The following is a 26,618-nucleotide window of genomic DNA, read 5'->3' as shown; positions in this document are numbered from 1 at the left end:
GTGTATTCGGAGGGAGATGCTGCCTATGAGAGTTGCTCCATTAACTCATTTACAAAGTATGGGACCACTTGATTTAGTTTGTATTGAGAGGAAATCCATAGAGCCTGGAGCGTAGAAGGTTGAGGGGGGACTTGATAGAGGTATTTAAAATTATGAGGGGGATAGATAGAGTTGATGTGGATAGGCTTTTTTCCATTGAGAGTAGGGGAGATTCAAACAAGAGGACATGAGTTGAGAGTTAGGGAGCAAAAGTTTAAGGGTAACACGAGGGGGAATTTCTTTACTCAGAGAGTGGTAGCTGTTTGGAACGAGCTTCCAGTAGAAGTGGTAGAGGCAGGTTCGGTATTGTCATTTAAAGTAAAATTGGATAGGTATATGGACAGGAAAGGAATGGAGGGTTATGGGCTGAGTGTGGGTCAGTGGGACTAGGTGAGAGTAAGTGTTCGGCACGGACTAGAAGGGCCGAGATAACCTGTTTCTGTGCTGTAATTGTTATATGGTTATATGGATTCCAGTAACGTTGCAAGTATCTTAGTCATCATGGAGCACTAAACCAGATATGCTCAAGCCTTCCCCACAAAGGATCAGAGAGCATCCACAGTTGCCAAGGTGTTATGGGAGAAGTATTTTGTTCATTATGGCCTCCAAGAAGGATACATCAGGGAAGGGATTTTGAGAGTCGGCTCATACATGAGTATACTTTGAGTCAAGAAATCAAGGACCATGCCAAATCACCCTCAAGGTGATCCTCAGCCTGAAAAGTTCAACTGGACATTGCTAAACATGCTGGGAACCCTGGATGCCAACAAAAAGAATAAGTGAAGCCAGCGTATTGGCCATTTGGTGCATTGCTACAACTGTACACAGAATGAACCTACTGGTTACTTACTATACTATTTGATATTTGGACACAAAGCAAGATTACCTGTAGATCTCTGTCTTGGAGCCAGTGGTGAAGACTTGCCACAGTAGGCAAGTATGTGTCTGACATGAAGAAAGAAATACAAAAAGCTTATGAGCTGACAGCGGTTTCTGTTACCAAGTAAAACCGAGGAAACAAGGAGATACGATCAAAAAATTAGATTCTCTAAACTGATGCCTGGAGACTGAGTTTTAATAAGAAATTTGGGGCTACTAGAGAACCATAAGTTGGCTGACTGCTCGGTATATACACCTTACATAATGGAGAGCCAGATGCCAAATTTGCCAGTTGTCCGGGTGAAGCCAAAGGATGGGAATGATCCTGTCAAAATTCTCCATTGGAATCACCCTCTGCCCCCTAGGACAGGCAGTGTGTGTTGACACAGAGCCTGACATGGAACCTACACTTAGTAGGAGAACGGAAAAGCTGGCAATAGTACGATTTCAGTGGAAAGACATGAAGAGAGACCAACCACTGAGTACGGTACAGACTCAGAGGATGAGGAAATGGGAGTGTGATATGCAAACTCCCCAAGAATTGATGAGATTTCTGAATCTCCCAACCCTGACTCAGATGTAATGGGGATGACTATCAATGGAAGGCAGATGTGAGGGGAAATTGGGCTCCAATATAATTGGGGATGAAGCTGAGTTCAGTCAGGTGGCCAGGGGCCTGAGTCGCTGGAAGGTATTAGTGATAGACAGGGGGAGCCATCTCCAAGTGAACAGGAACAGTCATAAGAAGTGCATGAGGCTGAAGAAGCTGACAATGAGATCAGAAGGTCTCAGAGTCGGGAAACTCCCTGGTAGGCTGTCATATGATGCACTGGGAATAACAGAATGTTACATCTGTCCCAATAGTGAGATATGTTACAGCCATTTACAAATGGATTGGATGCCCTAAAAATAATGAACTTAATTTGAATACTGTGTTATTAGTAATGGTTTAGTAAGTTCAAAAGTCATGAGGACATGACTAATTTTGGTGGGGTGGGGGGAAGAGTGCAATGTCCTGGTTAAGATTTCTACTGCTACACCACAAGGTATTTTATTTTAGCAGTTTTCTGTAAAAGTAGTGTGACCTTCTAGTAAGAGTGTTTTCAATTAAAGATAAGGAGCTATGTTGTCCAGCTTAGGAATGTTGTGCAAGCCAATCAGGAATGGAATGGCATGGAACATTCTCAATAACTAGGTGGGAAAAGTTTTCTGAAGGACAGTAGTCTGGTTTGGGATCTGTTGGCGGGAGGTGCTGAGAGAAGAGCATCAGGGAAGACACCTGAAGGATTCCATCCGAAGGGGAGATCCTATTGCAAGGAGTGCTTTCCAAGGTGGAGGATTGCAAGAAAGGAAGTTCTGCCTGTAGTTGGTGAAGAGAATTCAGCACCATGAGTAAAGCTACTCCCAGCTGCTACAGAAATGAACTCCAACATTTGTGTGTGCAGTTAGACCTGTTTAACTATAACGGGCTCTTTTATTTTTTCTCTCTGTTAACTGCTTCATAAAGTTGAAAACTGGTAAACATACTTTAATTATAACTTTATGCTTGTGTAAAATCTGTCATTACTGGGGTACCAATTTTCCCCAATCTACAGTATTCAGTATTTACACAGCATTCGCTCAAATCAAGGTTCCTTTAATTGGAAAATCCCAACGCTCCTGTTTGGTTGTACCCCAAATCATACTGACCCTAGATGTGTATTGCTTATGAAAGGCGGCCTTCTCACCCCTGAGTCACGTGGCCGTGGGCAGAGTCAGCTAATGAGCCAAGTTTATATAGGAGCCCTGGTGAGAAGGTTGTGCAAGTAACAGTTTAAAATGCCTGTATCTCCCCACCATCACACACAAGTGTTAATGATTGTTACGTCCATACAATGGGATGTTGATTGAATTCATGCATATGTAGACATTCAGTTAAGTGCCTGTTTCCTAGTCTCTCTGGTCAGCCATTCAAGGCTTTTAGACACCTATTGCTTAGAATAACATTTTAAATTAAATCTACAATTTATATTTAGATTTCAAGATTGGTGGCTAAAGGTATTTGCTAAATGTGCTAAACCCAAAAGTCCTGACCCCTGGGACACCTCACTAGTCACAGGCTTCCAGTTGAAGAATCAATCTTCAATCATCATTGAACCAATTCTGAATAAACTCAGGTTGGAGGAGCAACACCTCATCTACCGTCTAGGTAGCCTCCAGCCTGGTGGTATGAACATCGAATTCTCCAGTTTCCGGTAATTCCCTCCCCCTCCCGCTTCCCCTATCCCAGGTCCCTCTCTGCCTCTCTCCCCTTTCAACTTTCTGCTTCTTTATCTCTACAGTTCTTTTATGCTTATCCCCTCCCCTCCCCCCTTTATCCTTCCTCTGATTGGTTTTCCACCTGGCGCCTCTAGGCCCTACCCCCTCCCCTATCTCTATTACTGGGCTTCGGCCCTCTCTTCCCCATCATTCCTGATGAAGGGTCTCGGCCCGAAACGTTGGCTACTCTTTTCTCATGGATGCTGCCTGATCTGCTGAGTTCTTCCAGTGTTGTGTACGTATTCTCTGAATATACCTTGGTAGCTCACCTAAAACTTATGCAACCTAACTTTCCAGATCAGCCTGCCATGCAAACTTGTCAAAGGCCTCACTAAAGTTCATATAGCCAACATTAACTGCCCTCCCTTCCAAAAAAACTGCAAAAGAATCATTAAACATGATCTCCCATGCACAAAACCACACTATCCCTAATCATGCCTTGACTGCCCAAGTGGTGGTAGATCTTGTCTCTCAGAATTTTATCCAGTAATTTCCCTACATATGACGTTGTTCACAGGCTAGAAGTTCCCTGGTCTGTACTTGCTACCCTTTTTGAAAAATGGAATAAAATTAGCCACCCTTCAGTCTTCTGGAACTTCCCCAGTGACTAATGATGAAACAAATATTTCTGCAACAGCCTCTGCAATTTTTTTCCTTTTTTTTCCCCCTGGCTTGCTTCACATAAGATCCAAGGGTAAATCTTGGGGATTTACACTCCCTCCCCCGCCCCCCCCCCCCCCCGTGCCTTTGAAGGATGCAAATATGTCCTTCCTCTAATATGCATATGTTCCAAAATCTTACTATTTGTAGGTGTCATTTCTTTGGCATCCATACTAACTCCATAGGAAACACAAAGGACAAATAAATGTTAAAAATCTCAGCCATCTCCTGTGGTTCCAAATTTAGATGCTTCTGGTTTTTAATAAGACCTAGTCACCCTTTTACTGTTAATATAACTGAAAAACCTCTTATGGATTATCTTTAACCATGCTTGCCAAGTACATCGCATTGCTCTCTTAATCCTACTCTTAAACTTTTTATATTTGTTGAGGGATTTATGTGTACACAGTTTCCTAAAACTGATACACACTTGTGTTTTATTTCAGACTGGAGCTTTGCCTACACCTCTCGTCAGCCAGGCTTCCTTGAACTTTGCATGTCTAGCCTTCACCCTAAAAGGAATATTCTGCCTCATGTAATGACCCTTTTAAAGCCTTCCACTTGCCAAGTGTTCCATTAAGTTGTCTCACTCTATTGACCCCAGCTAAGTCCTGCCTAATGCCCTCAAAGTTGACATGAAGAATTTTTTCTTCACTTTAGTCCTAAATATCCTATTTTGGAGACAGTGATCCCTGACACCGGACTGTCAGCCAGGAGATGGCTCTTTCCTGCATTCACCCTGTTGAACTCTGTAAGAGTTCTGTACATTTCAACAAGCTCATTGCTCATTCTTCTGAACATGATGGAATTCGTGATAGTAATTCCTCCTCATACAATAAACCTGCCATTCATTAAGAAGATGAATCAATCTTCTTTGCACTCCTCCTATGGCAAGTAAATCCTTTTTATGATTAAGTAGTCCAAAACTGTACACAATACTCCAACTGCAGTCTGCCGAGGCCTTTGGATCGTGATATTTCATCATATTCTGTATTGGATCTCATTCATCATCATGGAATCAATCACTTTTGAATAAGCATATAGTGACAGAATATATCCAATTAAACCTCCATTTGGTGATAATCCTTAAGATATTTAGGAAGAACAACTTGACAATTACGTAGGAATGGTGGTTTTTGCACAAGTTAATTTTTCTGGTTGGGTGATCACTATCCAAGATCAGATCTTGTATTACCCTGAGTCCAGGACAGCCTGGCCAGCACTGACACTAGATGCAAGAAAATCTGCAAATGCTATGAAGACTATTATAGAGCAGCACAGCTGCACAGTCTGGTTTGTTGGTGTGACCCTAATTGTGAGGCAAAGTGGAAGGATTTAGAACAACATCTAATAAATATCCCTCTCCGATCTTTACTGGTGGATAAAACACTCCAAAAGAAGCATTTAAATAAACTGACTAAGTGGACAACAGTCCCTCTAAACATATGAAAGAAATGTAAGAATACTATGTTGAGTGGTACATGACACAGAATTCCTTCCAGCACAATTGGATGGTAGATTTACGCACTGGACAAGTAAGGGAGTCACCTCGTACTGTACAATATCCTCCATTAAGGGTTTGGAGGCCTTTCAACAACTCACAGAAACGTATCACTTAGAGAAACAAGACTTCTTTAGATATCTTCAACTAAGACAATATTTTAATAAAAATAATAAAACTATTGGAGAGAAAGGGTTAAGTCTGATTAATATATTCATTGATGTGTATAAAGGTAATATTAAAAAGAAACTGATAACCAGGATTTATTCGATTTTACAATCTAACAGGGGTCTCTCCACGATGTATGTTAAATCAAAATGGGAGAAAGAAACCAACATAAAATTGACAGAGTCGAACATATGCAGAACACATTCAACTACTTCAAGCTCAGGTCTACAAAGGGAATTCACCTGGAAGAATACCTTAAGATTTTTCATAACACCAAAAATAAAGAAGTTACAAAGTAACAGATCTGAACAAGGTCAATGTTGGAGAATGTGTGATAATATGTTGGCTGATTATTTTCATATTTTCTGGCAGTGTCCAACGATTTTGTCTTATTGGTTAGATGTGGTAACAGAGATAAGGTCAATAATCAGCCCAGAATTTAATTTTGAGTTTAACGTTATTTATTTGGGTAATGTACCAAATGGGCTCAAAAAGCATGAAAGATATTTGTTACAAATGCTACTCGCAGCCAGTAAGAAAGCGATTACCAGGAAATGGCTAAGCAAAGAGTCCTGGAATGGATCGAAATAATTCAAGAAATTTATGTTATGGATTGATTGACTTTGTCTCTGAGACATGCCACTAAAATATTTGAAAGATACTGGGAAAATTGGACATTTTATTTGAACCTGAAATGACTTCTTCACTGTACATTTATTTGGTTTGAAGAACTTAGTTTTATTTCTTCCTATGAGGGAACCTGCAGAATGGACTTTAAAGTCATGGATCTTAAGGTCCCCTGAGACTTTGAAGGACAATTATGGACATAAGAGTTTGGTTAACTTTGATACAGCAATGTAACCCGTTTTTCTATTGTAAGATACAGATTTTACTTCACCCATGATAACCCTGTCTGTCTGTTTGTTTTTATCCTGTTTGTTCTGTTACTGGCAAAACAATAAAAATAAAGTAAAAAAAGAAAATCTGCAAATGCTGGAAATCTCTCATTTGAGCTGTGAGTGAGGTGAATGTTATCAGCAATGAGCACTTGCTTGACCTAGAGTGTGGTCAGACTGGATCATACACCTAAAGTGGATAAGATCCTAACCCTATCACAAACATTCCAACCCCAGGTCCAAGCTCCTGACCACAGCACCAGTGGCCAAAATCCCCAGCACTGATGCCCAACCCTCAGCACTAATATCACAACACCGGGCAGCAGTGACCTATCACCCAACACCAACATCTCAAAGCCCAGCAACAATGGCCCAACACATGCAAACCTCCAGCACCAACACCCCAATGTCCCAACATTGAGCACCAACGACTCGGCACTCAGAGACAAGACCCAACATCCACCATCCACCTTCAGTATCAGCTTCTCAATGCTCCAACATTAGCAACATAACTCCCAGCAGCAACACCCAACTCCCAGAATTAATATCCCAACAAAATCAAATATGAAGCCAGAACAAGTCTGAAGAAAGAGATGGAAAACAAGACCAATGCAAATCCTGGTTGTCTGTTCCCTTTTCTCTGTGTGTTGCTTTCTGTTAACTGTGGTGCTTAATAGGCAGAGAACCTATCAAGTAAGATTCTCTCAGAGTCCTGCAGGAAAGAGCATACTCCTCCACATAGTGAATTAAACAGATTCATCAGGCAGGTGGAAATGTGGCCTTTCAAATCCATATCACACGAACAGGGATAAAACCAAGAGCCCCCCCCCCCCATCCCCCTAGCAGTCCACTAAAGAGCTTGTGAATGTATTTTACAAAGATATTTATTCAGACTAAACTCTGAACTCCTCCAGCCCCTTCCACGCCACTGAATTTAGTCTGAACCACTTTGCTCTCACTTTTGAGAATGTCTACTCAAGATCAAGTTCCGAAATCATTTTATCATCACTGTTGTATCCCCCCTTGTTCAATCCCTTCCCACCTATGTTTGTGACACTTCTCACGCTTTGAATTTTTTCAATGATTTAAAGTTCCCTGGCCCCCACCGCCTTATTTTCACAATGGACGTCCAGTCTCTATATACCTCCATCCCCCACCAGGAAGGTCTCAAAGCTCTCTGCTTCTTTTTGGATTCCAGACCCAACCAAATCCCCTCTACCACCACTCTCCTCTGTCTAGTGGAATTAGTTCTTACTCTCAATAATGTTTCCTTTGGTTCCTCCCACTTCCTCCAAACCAAAGGTGTAGCCATGGGCACCCACATGAGTCCCAGTTATGCCTGCCTTTTTGTTGGCTTTGTGGAACAGTCCATGTTCCAAGTCTTTATGGGTATCTGTCCCCCTCTTTTCCTTAACTACATTGACGACTGCATTGGCGCTGCCTCCTACACGCATGCTGAGCTCGTTGACTTCATTAACTTTGCCTCCAACTTTCACCCTGCCCTCAAATTTACTTGGTCTATTTCTGACACCTCCCTCCCCTTTCTTGATCTTTCTGTCTCCATCTCTGGAGACGGCCTATCCATTGATATCTACTATAAGCCTACAGACTCTCACAGCTACCTGGACTATTCCGCTTCCCAACCTGTCTCTTGCAAAAATGTTATCCCCTTCTCACAATTCCTCCGTCTCGGCCGCATCTGATCTCAGGATAAGGCTTTTCATTCCAGGACGAAGGAGATGTCCTCCTTTTTTAAACAAAGGGGCTTCCCTTCTTCCACCATCAACTCTGCTCTCAAACGCATCTCTCCCATTTCCCACACATCTGCCCTAACCCCATCCACCCGCCACCCCACTCAGGATAGGGTTCCCCTTGTCCTTACCTACCACCCCACCAGCCTCCAGGTCCAACGTATAATTCTCCGTAACATCCGCCACCTCCAACAGGATCCCACTACCAAGCACATCGTTCCCTCCCCCACCTTTCTGATTTCCGCAGGGATCGCTCCCTATGCGACTCCCTTGTCCATTTATTCCCCCCCCCCATCCCTTCCCATCGATCTCCCTCCTGGCACTTATCCTTGCAAGTGGAACACGTGCTACACCTACCCTTACACTTCCTCCCTCACCACCATTCAGGGCCCCAGACAGCCCTTCCAGGTGAGGTGACACTTCACCTGTGAGTCGGCTGGTGTGGTATACTGTGTCCGGTGCTCATGGTGTAGCCTTTTATATATTGGTGAGACCAGACGCAGACTGGGAGACTGTTTCGCTGAACACCTATGCTCTGTCTGCCAGAGAAAGCAGGATCTCCCAGTGGCCACACATTTTAATTCCACGTCCCATTCCCATTCTGATATGTCTATCCATGGCCTCCTCTACTGTCAAGATGAAGCCACACTCAGGTTGGAGGAACGATAACTTATATACCGGCTGGGTAGCCTCCAACCTGATGGCATGAACATTGACTTCTCTAACTTCCGTTAATACCCCTCCTACTCTTCTTACCCTGATATTAGTTTTTTTTTGTTTTTTCCCCTCCCTTTTTTTTCTTTCTCTCTCTGCCCATCACTCTGCCTGTTCTCCATCTCCCTCTGGTGCTCCCCTCCCCCTTTCTTTCTCCCCAGGCCTCCCGTCCCATGATCCTTTCCCTTCTTCTAGCTCTGTATCCCTTTCACCAATCACCTTTCTGGCTCTCAGCTTCACCCCACTGCTTCCGGTCTTCTCCTATCATTTCGCATTTTCCCCTCCCCTTCCTACTTTCAAATCTCTTACTATCTTTCCTTTCAGTTAGTCCTAACGAAGGGTCTTGGCCCGATACGTCGACATTGCTTCTCCCTATAGATGCTGCCTGGCCTGCTGCGTTCCACCAGTATTTTGTATGTGTTGCTTGAATTTCCAGCATCTGCAGATTTCCTCGTGTTGTCCTATATCATTTTCTCTGATTCCTGCCAAATTCTGCCTAATTAATGTTCCTATGAAGTAACTTGGGTATGTTGCTGCATTGGAGATATGATATCAATGCAAGATGTTTTGTTTGATCATCACTGTCCTCCAGGGTGCTCTGAGATCTACATATTTTGTATGATTCTTTAGTCTCTAAGGTCCTGCACCTTGGTAGAATGAATAGAGGCATAGACTATTTTCTAAAATAGCTTGGTCACCCCTACTCTTCGTGATTTTTATAAATGACCTGGATGAAGAAGTGGAGGGATGAGTTAGTAAATTTGCTGATGACACAAAGGTTGGGGGTGTTGTGGATAGTGTGGAAGGCTGTCAGAGGTTACAGCGGGACAACAATAGGATGCAAAACTGGGCTGAGAAGTTGCAGATGGAGTTCAACCCAGATAAGTGTGAAGTGGTTCATTTTGGTAGGTCAAATATGACGACAGAATATAGTATTAATGGTAAGACTCTTGGCAATGTGGAGGATCAGAGGAATCCGAGTCCATAGGACACTCAAAACTGCTGTGCAGGTTGACTCTTTGGTTAAGAAAGCATACAGTGCATTGGCCTTCATCAATCGTGGGATTGAGTATAGGAGCTGAGAGGAAATATTGCAGCTATATAGGACCCTGGTCAGACCACACTTGGAGTACTGTGTTCATGTAACCTCACTACAGGAAGGATGTGGAAATCATAGAAAGGTTGCAGAGGAGATTTACAAGGGTGTTACCTGGATTGGGGAGCATGCCTTATGAGAATAGTTTGAGTGAACTCGGGCTTTTTTCCTTGGAGTGACAGAGGATGAGAGATTACCTGAAAGAGGTTTATAAGATGATGAGACGCATTTATCATGTGGATAGTCAGAGGCTTTTTCCCAGGCCTGAAATAGCTAGTGCAAGAGGGCACAGTTTTAAGGAGCTTGGAAGAAGGTACAGAGGAGATGTCAGGGGTAAGTTTTCTTACGCAGAAAGTGGTGAGTGTGTGGAATTGGCTGCCAGTGACAGTAGTGGAGGCAGACACAATAAGCTCTTTTAAGAGACTCCTGGACAGGTACATGGAACTCAGAAAAATAGAGGGCTATGGGTAACCATAGATAGTTTTGAAGGTAAGGTCATATTCGGCACAGCTTTGTGGTCCGAAGGGCCTGTATTGTGCTGTAGGTTTTCTGTGTTTCTAAACTTCAAAAAATCAGGTGCAAAGGGACTTGAGAGTCCTTGTACAGGATTCCCTAAAGGTTAACTTGTAAGTCGAGTTGGTGGTAAGTAAGACAAATGCAATGTTAGCATTCATTTTTAGAGGATTAGAATATAAGAGCAGGATGTAATGCTGAAGCTTTAAGAAGAAATGTTCAGACTGCTCTGGGGGTATTGTGAGATGTTTTGAGACCCTTATCTAAGACAGAATGTGCTGGCATTGGAGAGGGTTCGGAGGAATGTCATGAAAATGATTCAAAGGTTCAAAGGTACAATTGAATGTCAGAGAAATGTATACAATATACATCCTGAAATGCTTTTTCTTCACAACCATTGACAAAACAGAGTAGTGCCCCAAAGAGTGAATGACAGTTAAATGTTAGAATCCCAAAGTCCCCCCCAGCTTGCCCCTCTGACACATAAGCAGCAGTGAGCAACAATCCCCACTCCCCCACTGACAAAAAAAAGCAATGAGCTATCGAGCACTCAAATGTGAGCAAAGCAATAGCAAAGACACAGACTTGCAATTACCCCTAAGACTTCGCGTTTCACCCATTATTTGACATACCACAGGCTCTCTCTCTCCCCCTAATAAGGGAGAAAGAGGTGTCCCAATTTTCCCAGCAAGCAGGGAGACATAACAAATAACTCACTGGTTTACGATGTTAAAAATCCATTACATCGCTTTGTTCGAGCTCTGTGCCTGAAAATTGCAATGATCCCGGGTCTCCAGGCACACAGTCACAGATAACCCAATGACACACGGATCTCCTGCCATGACACTGACCCTCAATCCACCCATCTCCAGAGATCCGAGATCCTAGGCTTCCAAATCCGAGCCAGACTCTTAGGCCGAGCTTTTGGCAAACCGAACAACAATGGCTGATTGTGGAATCCCGAGAGCGGATCCCATTCCCGCAAAGAACCACGGTCAGCATGTAAGCATAGTCCAAGAATGAAAGGGCTAATGTATGAGCAGCATTTGATAGCTCTGGGCCTGTGCTCCCTGGAGTTTAGAAGAATGCAAGGGGATCTCATTGAAACCTTTTGAATATTGAAAGACCTAGACAGATTGGATGTGGAGTGGATGTCTAAGACTAGGGTGCACAGCCTCACAGTAAAATGACAACCCTTTAGTACAGAAATGAGGAAGAATTTCTTTAGCCAGAGGGTGGTGAATCTGTGGAATTCATTGCCATAAACGGCGATGGAGACGAAGCCATTGGGATCATTTAAAGCAGAGGATGATAGGTTCATGATTAGTAAGAGTGTCAAAGGTTATGGAGTGAAGGCATGAGAATGGGGTTGAGGGGGATAGGAAATAAACCATGATGGAATAACACAGCAGACTCAATGGGCCAAACTCTATTTCTATGCCTTTTTTTCTAATGGTTGTTTTATGAATACACAAGATCCATGTACATTGACACTTCTAGTGCTCCTGATGCACTAGCAATAAAGTGGAAGTGACATAATATTCACCAAGTCTCAGTTGAAAGCGGTTGGGTTTCCCATTTAGTATAGGAATGTCTGAGGTCAGTCATTTGCAATGACAGTACTCTTCTGGCAAATCCTCACCATTCCATGCATTTCTCTTTTTGCATCAAACAACTCAACCTTCTGAATGGGCATCTTCACCTCTGCTCCTAATTCCCAAACTGATACCAGTGCAGCATCTTATTTCTAATAGTTCCAATGTGCATAAAATCATATTATTGTTGTTCCCTTTCTTGTATTTATTGGTGTCTATTTCTGGACTAACACATCTTCTGAATAGATGTTGACTGTCTTCTCTAGTCTGTTTCTTCTTGCCCACCTCAAATAGGATCCTGTTACCCCCTTCTCTTTTTACCCCTTCCTTCCCAGTCCCTCATTTGTCTACTTTCTCTGAAAGTGCAGTGACTATAGAACAGCCTTCAAGAAGTCTTCAGGATAATTAATAAACTGGATAAAGTAGACTTGGAGTTGGTTTCACTCTGGAGGAGACCAAATCGAGTGGTGTTAAACATAAAGAAATCGATCCCAAAGACAATAGGGAATTCAATGGCAAATATATTATCCGGACTGAGAAACTGGCTACATAAAGAGTAGTTGAAATGTATTCCTAATTCCAAAGAGAAGGCATTTCAACATGTTGAGAGAAGGAACAAAAGATTACACAGGTGGAGTTAGATGGATCATGATGGAAGCAGCTCATATGGAACATGAACACTGCCATTGAGTATTTAGGCCATTTTCTACATTGTGTCTTCTCTGTAATTCTATGCAACAGGTTGATATTGCTTCTTTGATATCAGTTCCTCAAATGTCACTGGTCTATAGTGCCCCTGTACTTTTTATTCTTGGAGGTTCCAAGTTATTTGTGGAGTCAATATTGTTCCTATTCTTTACACCCACTCATTTATTTATCTCCCTAACTGTTTTGGTGAACTCTCCCCTTTTCCCATGAGTCCACATCTTCTGCTTTCCTATAAATGGTAGGTCGTTAAATCCATTGGATATCTCTCCCTGGATTATTAAACCCCATGTGCACTTGTCTAACTCATTTACCTTTTCCTCAACTGCATTCTAAGTTGAAACACATCATCTAATAACTTTATCATACAGCATGGAAGTGGGCCCTTTAGCTGATGCCAACCAAGATTTTCATTTAAACTAGACCCATTTGCCTGGATTTGGCCCGAATCTTTGCTAGACCAAGTTCCTCAGCAGTGTCCTTTTTGAAGAGCAACTGTTCAGCCTTTTAAGTCTTCCCCAGCATTATTTCAAATCACTGATTTGTATCTTAAATAGCATTTTGGGTATTGAGAGCTAAAACTTTGCGAAACACCACCGGACCCCATTTTAACATCAGAACCCCTCCCCCTCCCCAAGAAAATAGTTTCCACCCACTCTATTAAATCTTTTAATCGTTTTACACATCTCAATTAGATCACCCCTGAATCTTCTGTCCTTCAGACAATACAAAACTAGCCGATAAAATTTGGCAGAATAATTTAACCCTTCGAGCCCAGGCTATTTCAGCTAGAGCCATGTGGCGCTCTCCGGGTGTACCGCAAACTGCCTCCATATCCTTTCCTTTCATACAACCTTTCCTGTTCCAACGCAGGACAGTGCTTGATATCTGTTGATATCCATTTGACGTTATTAAGGAGGGTCACCTCAACGCAGCCTTCCCTCCTCGAGTTTTTTGACCTGTGGTCTGCTGAATTGACATGACCATTCACTACGAACGATTCACGGGGGTGGGGGCGGAGGTGCGGCGAACAGTTGAAGGCAACAGATTCTGCAGCGATGGCGGGGAATTAGCAGTCCTTCAGTCTGTTGCTCGTGATTTAATTCCTCCCCTCACCCCCCCCCCCCCCCCATCTGCAGCTTGTGAGACGGAGGGAGAGGGAGAGGAAGAGAACGGTCCTGATGCGGTTGGACATTGGCAAGCTTTAGGGGAGGAGCCAGGCGCGATGCAGCATACGGCTCCAGCTACAGCAGTCTCATGCAGCACTCTAGAGATAGAGATGGGAGATGAACCAGCGCAGGCGGTGCTGACGCATTTTCTCTGCCTGAAGTAACTACAGAATTTTAATACTAAAATCCTCTCACAGCTACCTGCCTGCTTCATATGCTCCTCTTGAGTGGCCATAGCGGCTGACTGATCCCGAGGCAGAATCAACTTTATAACCGCCCGGGATCATTGTCTCGTTTTCTTTACAACTACGCTTGATCTTATTTTGTATATTTTAAGAAGAGCAATTAAACAAAAGGACACGCAGTGTGTGTGTGTGTGCAGGTCACACACGAGAAGCATGTCCTTCTAGCGGGTCCGTTGAGACTGCGGAAGGAAACTATTCCGCTTTGCCTCCTTCCCACCTCCGTCTCTTAAAGGCTTTGACCGTTTGGGCAGCTGTGGACCATGTCGCGCCGTGCCAGCCTTCTCTCCCCGTATCGCTAGGGCAATGGGATGGTGGATACTTGCCTGCTTCATATCCAGTACCCCAAGTTACCCGGCTGTAAATGGAGGAGGAGATTGACACCCGCAAAATTAACAACAGTTTTTTGCGTGATCATAACTATGCAACTGAAGGTATTTAACCCGGGGTTGTTAATTTGTCTGCATGCAAGTAATATTACTGTCTCCCTTCCTTGTGTAATAATATTTGGTGTCTGGAACTATTTCAGTAGCAGTAGACAGACTCGCTGCAGTTGCGGAACCGAATGAGAAATTGGTTTGGGAACTAAGCGGTGTTTCACCATGTCCTTGCCTGATACCTATAGGAATCCAGTGAAAGGCATCGACAAATGTTGTTGAGTTAAAATTGCGGTGCTCCTGAAATCAGGGGGTCGGACAGTGAGATCGTTCTTTAATGCATTAAAACACACTGCTGGATGTTGAGTGGAAAATGTGGAAATTTTAATTTGGAGTGCAGGGCTGATTAGAAATGGGCCGCTGGGATTGAAGATCTGTGATTACGCACAGGGGTTTAAAGCACGGATTCCTGAAATGTCCTCGTTCCTGGCACCAAATAAGAGTAAAAGAAATACATTCTTTCATTATCTGGACGGCCAATCGTGAGTGCTCCAACAGTGGGCACAGAAAGCGGCTGCTATGTAAGGTTATGGACCCGTCTAACCACTGTACAGGTGAGATGGGGCCGCCAAATCGTTCGCTTGCGGTGACAGTCCTCATTTTGTGCAGTCTGTGTTTGTTGGAACTGTGTGATTAGTGTCTGTCGCCTATTCACCATAATGCAGCTAAAACGACAACACGAAGGTGATACACCTTTGCGGATAAATTAGCCTGAACGAACATGGCGTTTCATTAAAGAAGCTACAAATACCTGGTTATAGTTCCAGGCGTCGCTGGGAGGACCCGCCAATGTTTGGGGCGGGGGGGGGGGGCTGGAAACCATTCCTGTATCTAATATTGAAGCGTTCTTTGCTTTGCATCTTTTAAGCTTATGCCTTTACTAGTTGACCTCACAGGTTGAATCAAATGGGGGGAGGGGTCGCGTGCTTACCTTAAAATGCCCCTATTGGGTCGACCGATATAAGCATCGCTCGTTTTGATCGATGATTTTAAAGAAACTCCGGAGATTGAGAGTAACTGTTTGTGGTGACCATGGTGTGATCGGTCTCCAGTACTATGCTCCGAACCTTGGCTAGAGAGTGCAGCGGCTGGAATTCTATGCAATCGCTTGAAACGTTGCTCTGGAATTTCATTTTCCTTGCTGGCAGCTTGCTGATACCCACACATCGGGCGGCAGGCAGAACAGCGGAAAGATCCGGGCTAGTTCTGTAACCGAGTCAGTTTATGGCCGGCTTGGACTGTGAGCATCTGATCTTTCAAACCAGTACCTTAATGTACACTCACTAGGGATGTCTGTAATAGATCCTAGCGAGAAGTGGAGCCATATATGTCGGTATCATCGGGGTTATACGGGATTATAAAGCGTTCCGAATTAACATTTCAAGCTTGTCCTCCAATTTAGTGAACCCTCAATTGACACGGCAAAATTCTGAAAAATTCCTTTTTAACACAGTGAGGAAAATCTCCGTTAACAACATTAGTTGACATGGACTGCCAGGTTCTTCTGGCCATCTTTTGAGACTGTGTGCACTGGGCAGGAATTGGGAGGAAATACTTTAGGGTTTATGGGTCTGAGCTCTCACACCAGTGAGTGATTTGAGAGGATGGTGAGTCGGGGTTTCTACATTGTCACCTTTGGCCAGTTTCTGTAAAGCTTATTTGGAATAATTTGTGTGGAAGGAGAGCTGGAGGCAGTCTCTATGACTAACCATTCAGTTAATTAGAGAGACTGGAGGCCCAAATGACCTGCTACATATTCTCATCTATGGGACAGATATGGATCAGTGCAGCTATACAAAGGAACTGAGGATTTCTGTGCCCTTTCTGCTTGGATTGAATGGTTAGGATTAGATGGGGATGGGTGGTTGTAGTAATCGTAGAGTTAGACAGCAGGCCCTTCAGTTCAGAATTTCTACACCTTACAAGTTGCCTAGCTGAGTGAGTCCCATTTATCTGAGTTTGCCCCATATCCCTCTAAACCTTTGTTATCCATGTACTTGTCTGAATACTTTTTAAATGTTGTAACAGCATGTTGCAGGTACTTTTCACCTTCTGTTGGGAAAATGTTGCCCCTCAGGTCCCTTTTAAATCTTTCCCCTCTCATTTAAAATCTACAGCTAAGAGGAAATGTATGGAGCAGAAATCCCAGAAGCTGTGTACTCGTTACAAGTTAAGGAAATCTTTCGGGCCATGCTATCCCCCAGTAGAGAAGTTCCATCAATACCACTCCCCTCTCCTTATTTTCCTGCAGCCCAGCTATTCATTTTCGCACAAGTGACCATCAACTCCCCTTTGTTGTTTTGCTAGTTCTGTGTTATTACACCGAGGGGTCAATTGACCTTTCATCACATCTTTCAGATGTGGGAGGAAACCAGTGCACGCAGATGAAACACACTGCACCTGAGGTCCAGATTGTAACTGGTCACTGGAGTGGTGAGGCAGCAGTGGTGACAACTGTGCCACGTGTGGACTGTTGGACAGATTTTTGGTTGACATCTGTCTCTATGCTGATGATGTGCCTTTGATTATGAGATCTAACTACTCAACCAATGTGTGCTGCCAGTCTGTGTTCCCTTGCCATGGAAAGTATTCCCTGTCATTACACTGTCATACCCCCTCATAATCCTACTTCTAATAAGACCACTTTTCATTTGGCCCATTGGCACAGCTGCAAGTGGCCTTGGTTCAATCTGACCTCTGGTGCTACTCAATCAAATTCACGTGCTCTCCCAGTTGTTTTCCTCAGGATGCGCCGTTTTTCTCACACATCTCAAAGGTGTGTGTTGGTTAGTTAACTGGCTTGTGAACGTTATGTTCAAAGAGCTGGCATAGGCTGTATTGTTTCCCAAGTCATCAGAAAATATGTAAGTGAAGCCAGTGTTTCCCAAAACGTGTATTTGATACAAGTCTAGAAATAGTAAATGTTGTGTTTCATTTCAACTTTAATAGGTTGCAACTATCATTATTCAATATTAAATTCAATATTTATTTAAGAGTGATATTATCATTCTTTGATAGTTTCTAGTAGTCATTTAAATAAATGGTGATTAAATATACACCATTTATTTTGTCTTTATATGACTAATGCATGGGGTTGCTGGCTCATAAGTGTCTCCTGGAATTAACGTTGATGTGTTCAGTATTCTGCAGAAGTTGGCCTTGCAACATTGCTGTGTGATAACCAGATGTCAAGTCATAAGGCATTAACAATGTCTGCTTTTGTTTTTACGTTGAAGTTTCTTTGGTTCTATGATTTTGCTGGGTTGGAAATACAACCCAACAAAATTCAGAGATAGCATTATGAATTTTAGATGAAAGCAACCAGTGGTGAAGCTGGAGGTGGGTGTTTGTAAATGGAACTCCAAGGTGAAAATTCAAGAGTGTTGAACAGTATTTCAGTAAAATGTTACTAATAGAGGAAAAGTGTGGAGTGTAAAGTCTTTAATTTAATGTGTAAATTTTCTTCCAATTTTCTTACTTCTTTACCACTCAACTTAGCCGAGGGGGCAGCAAATATGAACAGCATCCATCAAAGTAGGGTGGTTCCTTTATCATTTCTATTCACCTTCTGTTTTTGTTTAAAATAGGTTTTAAAATGTACTTAGAAATAGATTTAACATTTTTATATTTATTTTTCTATTCCCTGATGATTCTCCTAATTTATGCCACCAAACTGCCACTCCCGACTCTTAACAATAAAGAGAACATTCTGAACTAGAATGATAACTGTACACACACCTTTTTATAATGTCTGCTTAAAACTAGCAATATACCAAGTCATTCAATTGTTGTATATATTTTATCAAGGATGGGTGCCTGAATATTTGTAATCCTTGGCTGAAATGATTTATGCCTATTCTAGAAGCAGAGAATGGATGACTAAATTGGGACAGCAAAGAAGACCCATTTTGCCTGTGTCAGCTAGTTGAAAGATTTATCCATTTAGTCCCACTCTACTGCTTGTTCCCCAGAGCACAACAAGTCTTTTCCTTTTCAAATCCCTTTTAAAAGTTGTTGAGTCTGTTTCCAGTCCTATTTCAGGAAGTGAATTCCAGATCTTAGCAACTTGCTGAGTAATCAATGTCTCCTCCATATTTTACCACTCTGTACCAAATATTTGAAATCTGTATTCCCTGGCTGCCAATCCGACTGTCATTAGAAACAATCTCTTCATTTAACCAAGCATGTAATCTGAAATACGTTTATCTGATTTCACTCAGTAATCGCTTTAATGGCTTTAAAAGAATAACATAAATGGTATTTTAGGGCGTGATACTCTTGTCTTTATAACAACATGCAACTTGACCTGTCGTCAGAAACCCTGAGAAAAATGCTAGTCGATGGATTAAATTAGGCCTATTGTTCTGATTCTTTTGGCAATTAGTTTTGACATAAGACTAGTGTAAGGCTCCCTGAGGGATGGTCCTTTTCAAAATTCTGTTTCATGATCTGATGGAGATCATGCTGTGACACTTGCTACATGCACGGTATGTGTGGAAATGATACCTCCCCACCAGCCTTCAGCAGGGCATCATAACTAATTTCTTCAGCATGTAATGGTGCTGCAGAATTCTTAAATTTCTTTTTGTGTATTAAGTGAGTCTAAGGTTACTTGGCGATTAGCCCAGCAAGATGTTTGCTGTGGGAAGGAGGAGGAGCTGGGAGTTTACTGGAGGGCATGTGTGGATATAACAGATGCAGGGGAGAAAGAACATTTTGGAAGAAGGAAATAAACACTCCTTTTTGCTAGGTAACTGAACAGTTTGTTCTCTGCAGTATAGCTTGTTGTACATCACAAATGCTAACAGTTCATGGCAAATGGTATTAGGATTCCTTTAAGTGACAGGCAATCTCTGATTTGAATGGAGGCTTTTTGCTCTCACCAGAACCTCTTGTATTCCCTAGAATATATGGAAAACATAGACTTTACCAACAACTTGTATCTCTTGACAGACAGCCTATAGTTCAAGTTCTTATAACAGATATATTTTCTGTGACTTTATGTACTGTCTATGGCTCATACCTTTCTCGGGTGGTCATTTTCGATATGTTTTATAATGAAGATTCAGATTTTACCATTTCCAAATTTAAGAGAGAGATTGAAATTGTTGAAGGAGCTTCTTCTAAACTTCTAAATGTTAAAATTAGAGTAATAGAGACCTACAGGACTGGAACTGATCCACTGGTCCATACCAATTAAGATGCTCATCTATAAGTTCCATTTGCCCGGATTTACCTATGTCCCTCTAAACTGGGGTTCCCAACCTGGGCTCCATGGACCCCTCGGAAAATGGCAGGGGTCCATGGCCTGAAAACGGTTGGAAACCCCTGCTCTAAACCTTTCTTATCAACGTACCTGGCCAAATAATTTGTACCTACTTGAAACACTTCCTCTGACAGCACATTTCATTTATGGACTACACTGTCGTTTATCGAAATGTTGCCTTTTCTGAAGGTTGAAGTGCTTTGGTGTGATTTGAGTTTGTATGCTGTTAAACAAGCGTGTAAGAGATCGTTCTAATGCAAATTCCATTCATGCATGTGTCTGTGACTGAAGGATGTACATTTAGATAATATATACAGAAGTGGAGAAATAATGCACACTATTCCTTTTAATAAGGACTGTTGGAACATACAAAGGTAGACCAGAGGAGTAGTAGAAGTAAGTTGTAAAGCTGCTTTCTGGTGGAAGTGGACAAGTATTTGATAACGACCAGTTAAAAGGTGGGAGATTGAATCTTAGCGTATAACTCTTGGTAGAGCTAAATTGTGATTGAATATATTGTCTCCCCCTGTTCTTTAAGTTTGTTGAGAGACTGAGATGGTGAAGGAGATAAGCAAAGTGAGCGACAGCTGGACTGTTGATGTGTTTCTTGACTAAGAACCTATTTAAACAATATTTTTTGTGGGTTCAGGATATAAAATTTGTAGGTATTTCTTTTGAGCTGTGCAGAAAGATGAGCATACAAATTCAAGAAAGTTTTTTTTAACACATAATCTAGACCACAACACCATTGGCAATAACATTAAGATAATTTAAAGCAATTCCTTCCTGCACCGATAGTGCTTCGACGATTCCATCCACTGTGTAACCATGTCATACACTATTTTGTATTATTTCTGCAAGGCAACCTCAGTTAAGCAGTGCTTACCACTGACTGGTGTTTTAGAATTAATTTCTCATAATTGCATTTTGTTGGCACTTCACTGTAAAGATCTTGAGCCAAATTTATTGATTGACATTGTCCTCAGTGGGTCTCTCTGACAACAGCCTCTCTGTCTTTGTGTTGACTGTTTAGAGTATTTGGCACCAGCAACATCTCTGAGAAATTGAGGGCATTTGTGGACTTCATGAACTTGGTGATTTGGTGAAGTTTCTCTTTATTAATAGGAACCTCACTTTCATTTGAATTAATGGTGGAGTGTGTCATTTGTTCCAATAGACCTTGACTGTTTATGCTACAGTGAATATGTGTGTGCAAAGTGTCATGCTGATGAGTGTTAGAGATGAGTGAATATTTTTAAATATCAGGGTTGGAGGATTATGTATTTTACCAAACACAACCAAATTATGCAAACGATGAATGTTCCATCTCACACTACTGATTATATACTTTTATTCGCTTTCTCCCCTTACATGTAGTTTTGAAATTTGCCTGAATAACTTGGTATGAATTCTCATCACTGCCTTGATGTAGATTTTCTCATATGCAAAAGATTCAGTAGATGCTTGAAATCTTGAGCAACATGCATGAGATAGGCAGCATTTAGGGAGGAAAATAAACAGTTAATGTTTTGGGCTGTGGCCTTCAACAGGACTGGAAAGGAAGAGGTCAGACATTAGAATAAGAAGGTAGGAGAAGGAGTATAAGCTAGTAAGTGATAGTTGAAAAAGGTGAGGGGGAGAAGGAGGGTGAATGAAGTAAGAAGCTGGAGGTGATAGGTGGAAGAAGAAGGAAGCTAATAGGATAGAAAGTGGACCATGGAAGAACGGGAAGGAGAAGGGGCACTAGAGGGAGGTAATGGCAAGGTGAGGAGAAGAGAAGGGATGAGAAGGTAACCAGAATTGGGAATGGAAAAAGAGAGAAGGGGGACGGAGAGAAATTTCAGGACATTGGAAAAATTGATGTTTATGCCTCCAGGTTGGGACTACACAGATGGAATATGCTCCACCAGCCTGAGTGTGGCCTCATTGTAGCAGTAAAGGAGACAATGGACAGACATTTCAGGATGGGAATGGGAAGTAAAATTTGAAATGGGTGAAACTGGGAGATCTTGCCTTTTGTGGAGGATGTGCTCAAGAAGCGTTCCCCCAATCTATGTTGGGTCTCATCGATGTAGAGAAGGCTGTACTGGGAGCACCAGATACGATAAATGACAAAGAACAATACAGCACAGTCATTCGGCCCACAATGTTGGGCTGACCCTTAAACCCTGCCTCCCATATAACACCCTACCTTAAATTCCTCCATATACCTGTCTAGTAGTCTCTTAAACTTCACTAGTGTATCTGCCTCCACCATTGACTCAGGCAGTGCATTCCATGCACCAACCACTCTCTGAGTGAAAAACCTTCCTCTAATATCCCCCTTGGACTTCCCTCCCCTTACCTTAAAGCCATGTCCTCTTGTATTGAGCAGTGGTGCCCTGGGGAAGAGGCAGTGGTGCCCTGGGGAAGAGGCACTGGTTATTCACTCTATCTATTCCTCTTAATATCTTGTATACTTCTAACATGTCTCCTCTCATCCTCCTTCTCTCCAGAGAGTAAAGCCCTAGCTCCCTTAATCTCTGATCATAATCCATACTCTCTAAACCAGGCAGCATCCTGGTAAATATTCTCTGTACCCTTTCCAATGCTTCCACATCCTTCCTATAGTGAGGCAACCAGAACTGGACACAGTACTCCAAGTGTGGCCTCACCAGAGTTTTATAGAGCTGCATCATTACCCCGCGACTCTTAAAATCTATCCCTCAACTTATGAAAGCTAACACTCCATAAGCTTTCTTAACTACCCTATGAGGTAACTTTCAGGGATCTGTGGACATGTACCCCCAGGTCCCTCTGCTCCTCCACGCTCCCAAGTATCCTGCCATTTACTTTGTACTCTGCCTTGGAGTTTGTCCTTCCAAAGTGTACCATCTCACATTTCTCCGGGTTGAACTCTACCTGCCACTTCTCAGCCCACTTCTGCATCCTATCAATATCTCTCTGCAATCTTGGACAATCCTCAACGCTGTCCACAACACCACCAACCTTTGTGTCATCTGCAAACTTGCTAACCCACCCTTCTACCCCCACATCCAGGTCGTTAATAAAAATCACGAAAAGTAGAGGTCCCAGAACCGATCCTTGTGGGACACCACTAGTCACAACCCTCCAATCCAAATATACTCCCTCCACCATGACCCTCTGCCTTCTGCAGGCAAGCCAATTCTGAATCCACCTGGCCAAACTTCCCTGGATCGTATGCCTTCTGACTTTCTGAATAAGCCTACCGTGTGGAACCTTGTCAAATGCCTTACTAAAATCCATGTAGATCACATCCACTGCACTACCCTCATCTATATGCCTGGTCACCTCCTCAAAGAACTCTATCAGGCTTGTTAGACACGATCTGCCCTTCACAAAGCATGTCCTTGATCAGAACGTGATTCTCTAAATGTCCATAGATTCTATTTCTAAGAATCTTTTCCAACAGAATCTTTTCACCACAGACATAAGGTTCACTGGTCTATAATTACCCAAACTATCCCTACTACCTTTTTTGAACAAGGGGACAATATTCGCCTCCCGCCAATCCTCCAGTACCATTCCCGTAGACAACGAGGACATAAAGATCCTAGCCAGAAGCTCAGCAATCTCTCCCCTCGCCTCGTGGAGCAGCCTGGGAATATGCTGTCAGGCCCCGGGGACTTATCCGTCCTGATGTATTTTAACAAGTCTGACCCTAACAGACTTGCAGGTGAAGGACTGTTTGGGACCCTGAATGTGCAGTACTTGCCCCACTTGCAGGAGTATGTGTCAGAAAGATCAGTGGGGAGGGATGAGTGGGCTAGGAATCATGTAAAGAGTGATGCCTATGGGAGTGGGTGGGAAGATTTGCTTGTGGTAGGATCTCATTATAGGTAGTGGAAGTTATGTAAAATGATGTGGTGGTGTTGTGGATAGTGTAGAGGATTGTCGAAGATTGCAGAGAGACATTGATAGAATGCAGAAGTGGGCTGAGAATGGCTGATGGAGTTCAACCTGGAGAAGTGTGAGGTGGTACACTTTGGAAGGACAAACTCCAAGGCAGAGTACAAAGTAAATGGCAGGATACTTGGGAGTATCATTTTCAAGAGTAGAGGGGTCATGTTGCAACTCTACAAATCTCTGGTGAGACTGCACTTCTCTGGTCACCTCATTATAGGAAGGATGTGGAAGCTATGGAGAGGGTGCAGAGGAGATTTACCAGGATGTTGCCTGGTTTGGAGAACAAGGCATATGAAGCAAGGTTAGCAGAGTTGGGACTTTTCCCTTTGGAGCTTAGAAGAATGAGAGGGGACTTGATAGAGGTCTACAAGATTATGAGAGGCATAGATAGGGTTGGTAGTCAGTACCTGTTTCCCAGGGCACCAATAGCAAACACCAGAGGGCATATGTACAAAATTAAGGGCGGGACGTTTAGGGGAGACATCAAGGGTACGTTTTTTACACAGAGGGTTGTGAGTGCCTGGAATGACTTACCAGGGATGGTGATGGAGGCTAAAACATTATGGGTATTTAAGAGCCTCTTGGACAGGCACATGGATGAAAGAAAAATAGAGGGTTATGGGGTAGTGTGGGTCAGCACAATATTGTGGGCTGAAGGGCCTGTACTGTGTTGTAATGTTCAATGGTTCTATGGATATGGAGGCTTGTGGAATTCTAGCAAAGGATGAGGGGAACCCTATCCCTGTTATGGCAGTGGGAGGATGAGGTGAAAGCAAATATACAGGGAATGGGGGAGATGTGAGTAAGGACAGCATTGATGGTGGTGGAATGGAAACACTGTTTTTTGAAAAAGAGGAATATTTTAGATGCTCTAGAATGGAAATCCTGAGATCAGGTGCAACAGAGATGGAAAAGAATAGCATTGTTACAAATGACAGGGTGGGAAGAGGTATAGTCAAGGTAATTGTGAGAGTCAGTAGGTTTGTAAAATAAATATATCAGTAGATAGTCTACCTCCAGACATTGAGATAGAGAGATTGAGAAAGGGAAGAGACATGTCAGAGATTTGTCAATTAAGTTTGAACACAGGGGGGAAGCTGGAGGCAAAGTTGATGAAATTGTTAAGCTCAGCATGGGTGCAGGAAGCAGCACTAATGCAGACAAGCAACACACACATAATGCTGATGGAACACCGCAGGCCAGGCAGCATCTGTAAGGAGAAGCACCGAAGGGTCTCGGCCCGAAACGTCAACAGTGCTTCTCCTTATAGATGCTGCCTAGCCTGCAGTGTTCCACCAGCATTTTGTGTGTGTTGTTTGAATTTCCAGCATCTGCAGATTTCCTCGTGTTTGCTCACTAATGCAGACAAGTTCAAGTTTATTGTCAATCAATCATATACACGTACACTGCCAAACAAAGCAACATTCCTCCAGACCAAGGTTGACAACACAGTACATACAACTCTCACACAAATATTACAACAAGTAACTTCACAAATAATGAGGAGCATTTTACGACACAAGCTAAAAAGTAAACAGAATTACACTACTGGCACTTCATAAGTGATGAGACCTGGCTGGTGACAGGGTGTTGAGTAGTCCTACAGCTTGGGGGAAGAAGCCGTTTCCCATCCTAACCTTGTCCTAATGTTATGGTACCTCCTGCCTGTTGGTAGGGGGTCAAAGAGACTGTTGAACAGTTGGGACAGAACATTGATGTCAGTATAGTGTAGAAAGATTTGGTGAGTGTAGGCTTGAAGCACGGACTGTTCCACATTGCCAACAAAAATGCATGCAAAACTGGGGCCCGTGATGGTGACCAAGGCTACACCTTGGATTTGGAAAAAGTAGGAGGAGCCGAAAACAAAATTGTTGAGTGTGAGAACTGGTTCTGCCAGATGGAGAAGGGTGGTAGTGGAGGAGAAGTGGTTAGGTCTGTTAAAGTTTTCACAGTTTGTATTCAGATGTCTCATGTGTATGGCCCTATCTTCTCCACAAGTGGAATAATCTTCTCTATACTGACCTTATTAAGCTCTTCATCTTAAGTTTCATCTGTCCTCATCATAAGATCTCTCCTCATATATTTCTTGTAAAAGAGGAAAGAGCTACAGTATTTGGCTTGTGGTCATGTTACTATATTAATAAATAGAAAGCTTGGATTAATACTTCATAGGATTATTTTGGAACTTGAGTTGGGTTTTTAAATGGTTATGCTCACATTTGGTTTACTAAAAAACTTAAAGGAATAAGATCTGCTATCTATCCTTGAGGTGTTTTTATTTCTTAAATCAATACCAATATGCATAATTTACCAGCTTGGACAGCAGTTCAAGATACCAGCCTACCAACATATCCTTAGTCAAGGATGAGATGATGCATAAGAGAATTAATTTCAAAAAAATTTCCTTATAGTCATTGCTTGGTATCGAATAGAAATTGGATTGTGTGTTTGTACTGTATTTGTCTTTGATAAGTTCTGGCATAAGTGCGATATTTTAGCTTCACACCAGCCTCCAGTTGAACTTTCTAGGGAAGTTTGACTTGTAGATACAGGAAAGGCTTTGGGCCGTTGCAGGTTGAGTTGCAATCTGCAGGGTACTTAGTCTCTGACCATTATTTTTCAGCTACAATATTCATGTAGTTAAGTTTCTTTCTGGTGGTGCCTATCCCACCTGGAATGTTGACTATGCGGAATTCAGCAATGCTAATGCTGTTCGTTGTCAAGGGGAAGTGGTTAGATTCCATTACACTGGTCACTTCTTG

General features: G+C 42.6%; 1 protein-coding gene across 6 annotated transcripts in view; it reads left to right on the top strand.

Moving 5' to 3' along the window:
- LOC140739522 (serine/threonine-protein phosphatase 2A 55 kDa regulatory subunit B beta isoform) overlaps nucleotides 1–26,618 on the top strand; it is an 846,310-nt gene that overhangs the window by 398,293 nt on the left and 421,399 nt on the right. The window contains exon 1 of one of the 6 annotated variants that reach the window (XM_073067908.1): nucleotides 14,052–14,660. The exons of 4 other annotated variants lie outside the window; for them this stretch is intronic. In XM_073067908.1, coding sequence (XP_072924009.1) covers nucleotides 14,591–14,660 — 70 coding nt within the window. In that variant the 5' untranslated portion in view covers nucleotides 14,052–14,590. Of the gene's footprint in view, nucleotides 1–14,051; nucleotides 14,661–15,112; nucleotides 15,218–26,618 lie in introns of those variants that run through there. One more of the 6 variants, XM_073067909.1, reaches the window with a different exon arrangement.

This window comes from Hemitrygon akajei, chromosome 15 (assembly GCF_048418815.1).
Source record: "Hemitrygon akajei chromosome 15, sHemAka1.3, whole genome shotgun sequence".
In the NCBI taxonomy this organism is placed as follows: Eukaryota; Metazoa; Chordata; class Chondrichthyes; order Myliobatiformes; family Dasyatidae; genus Hemitrygon; species Hemitrygon akajei.
The sequence above is the reverse complement of the archived record's forward strand: the minus strand, read 5'-3'. Positions and strand labels throughout refer to the sequence as shown.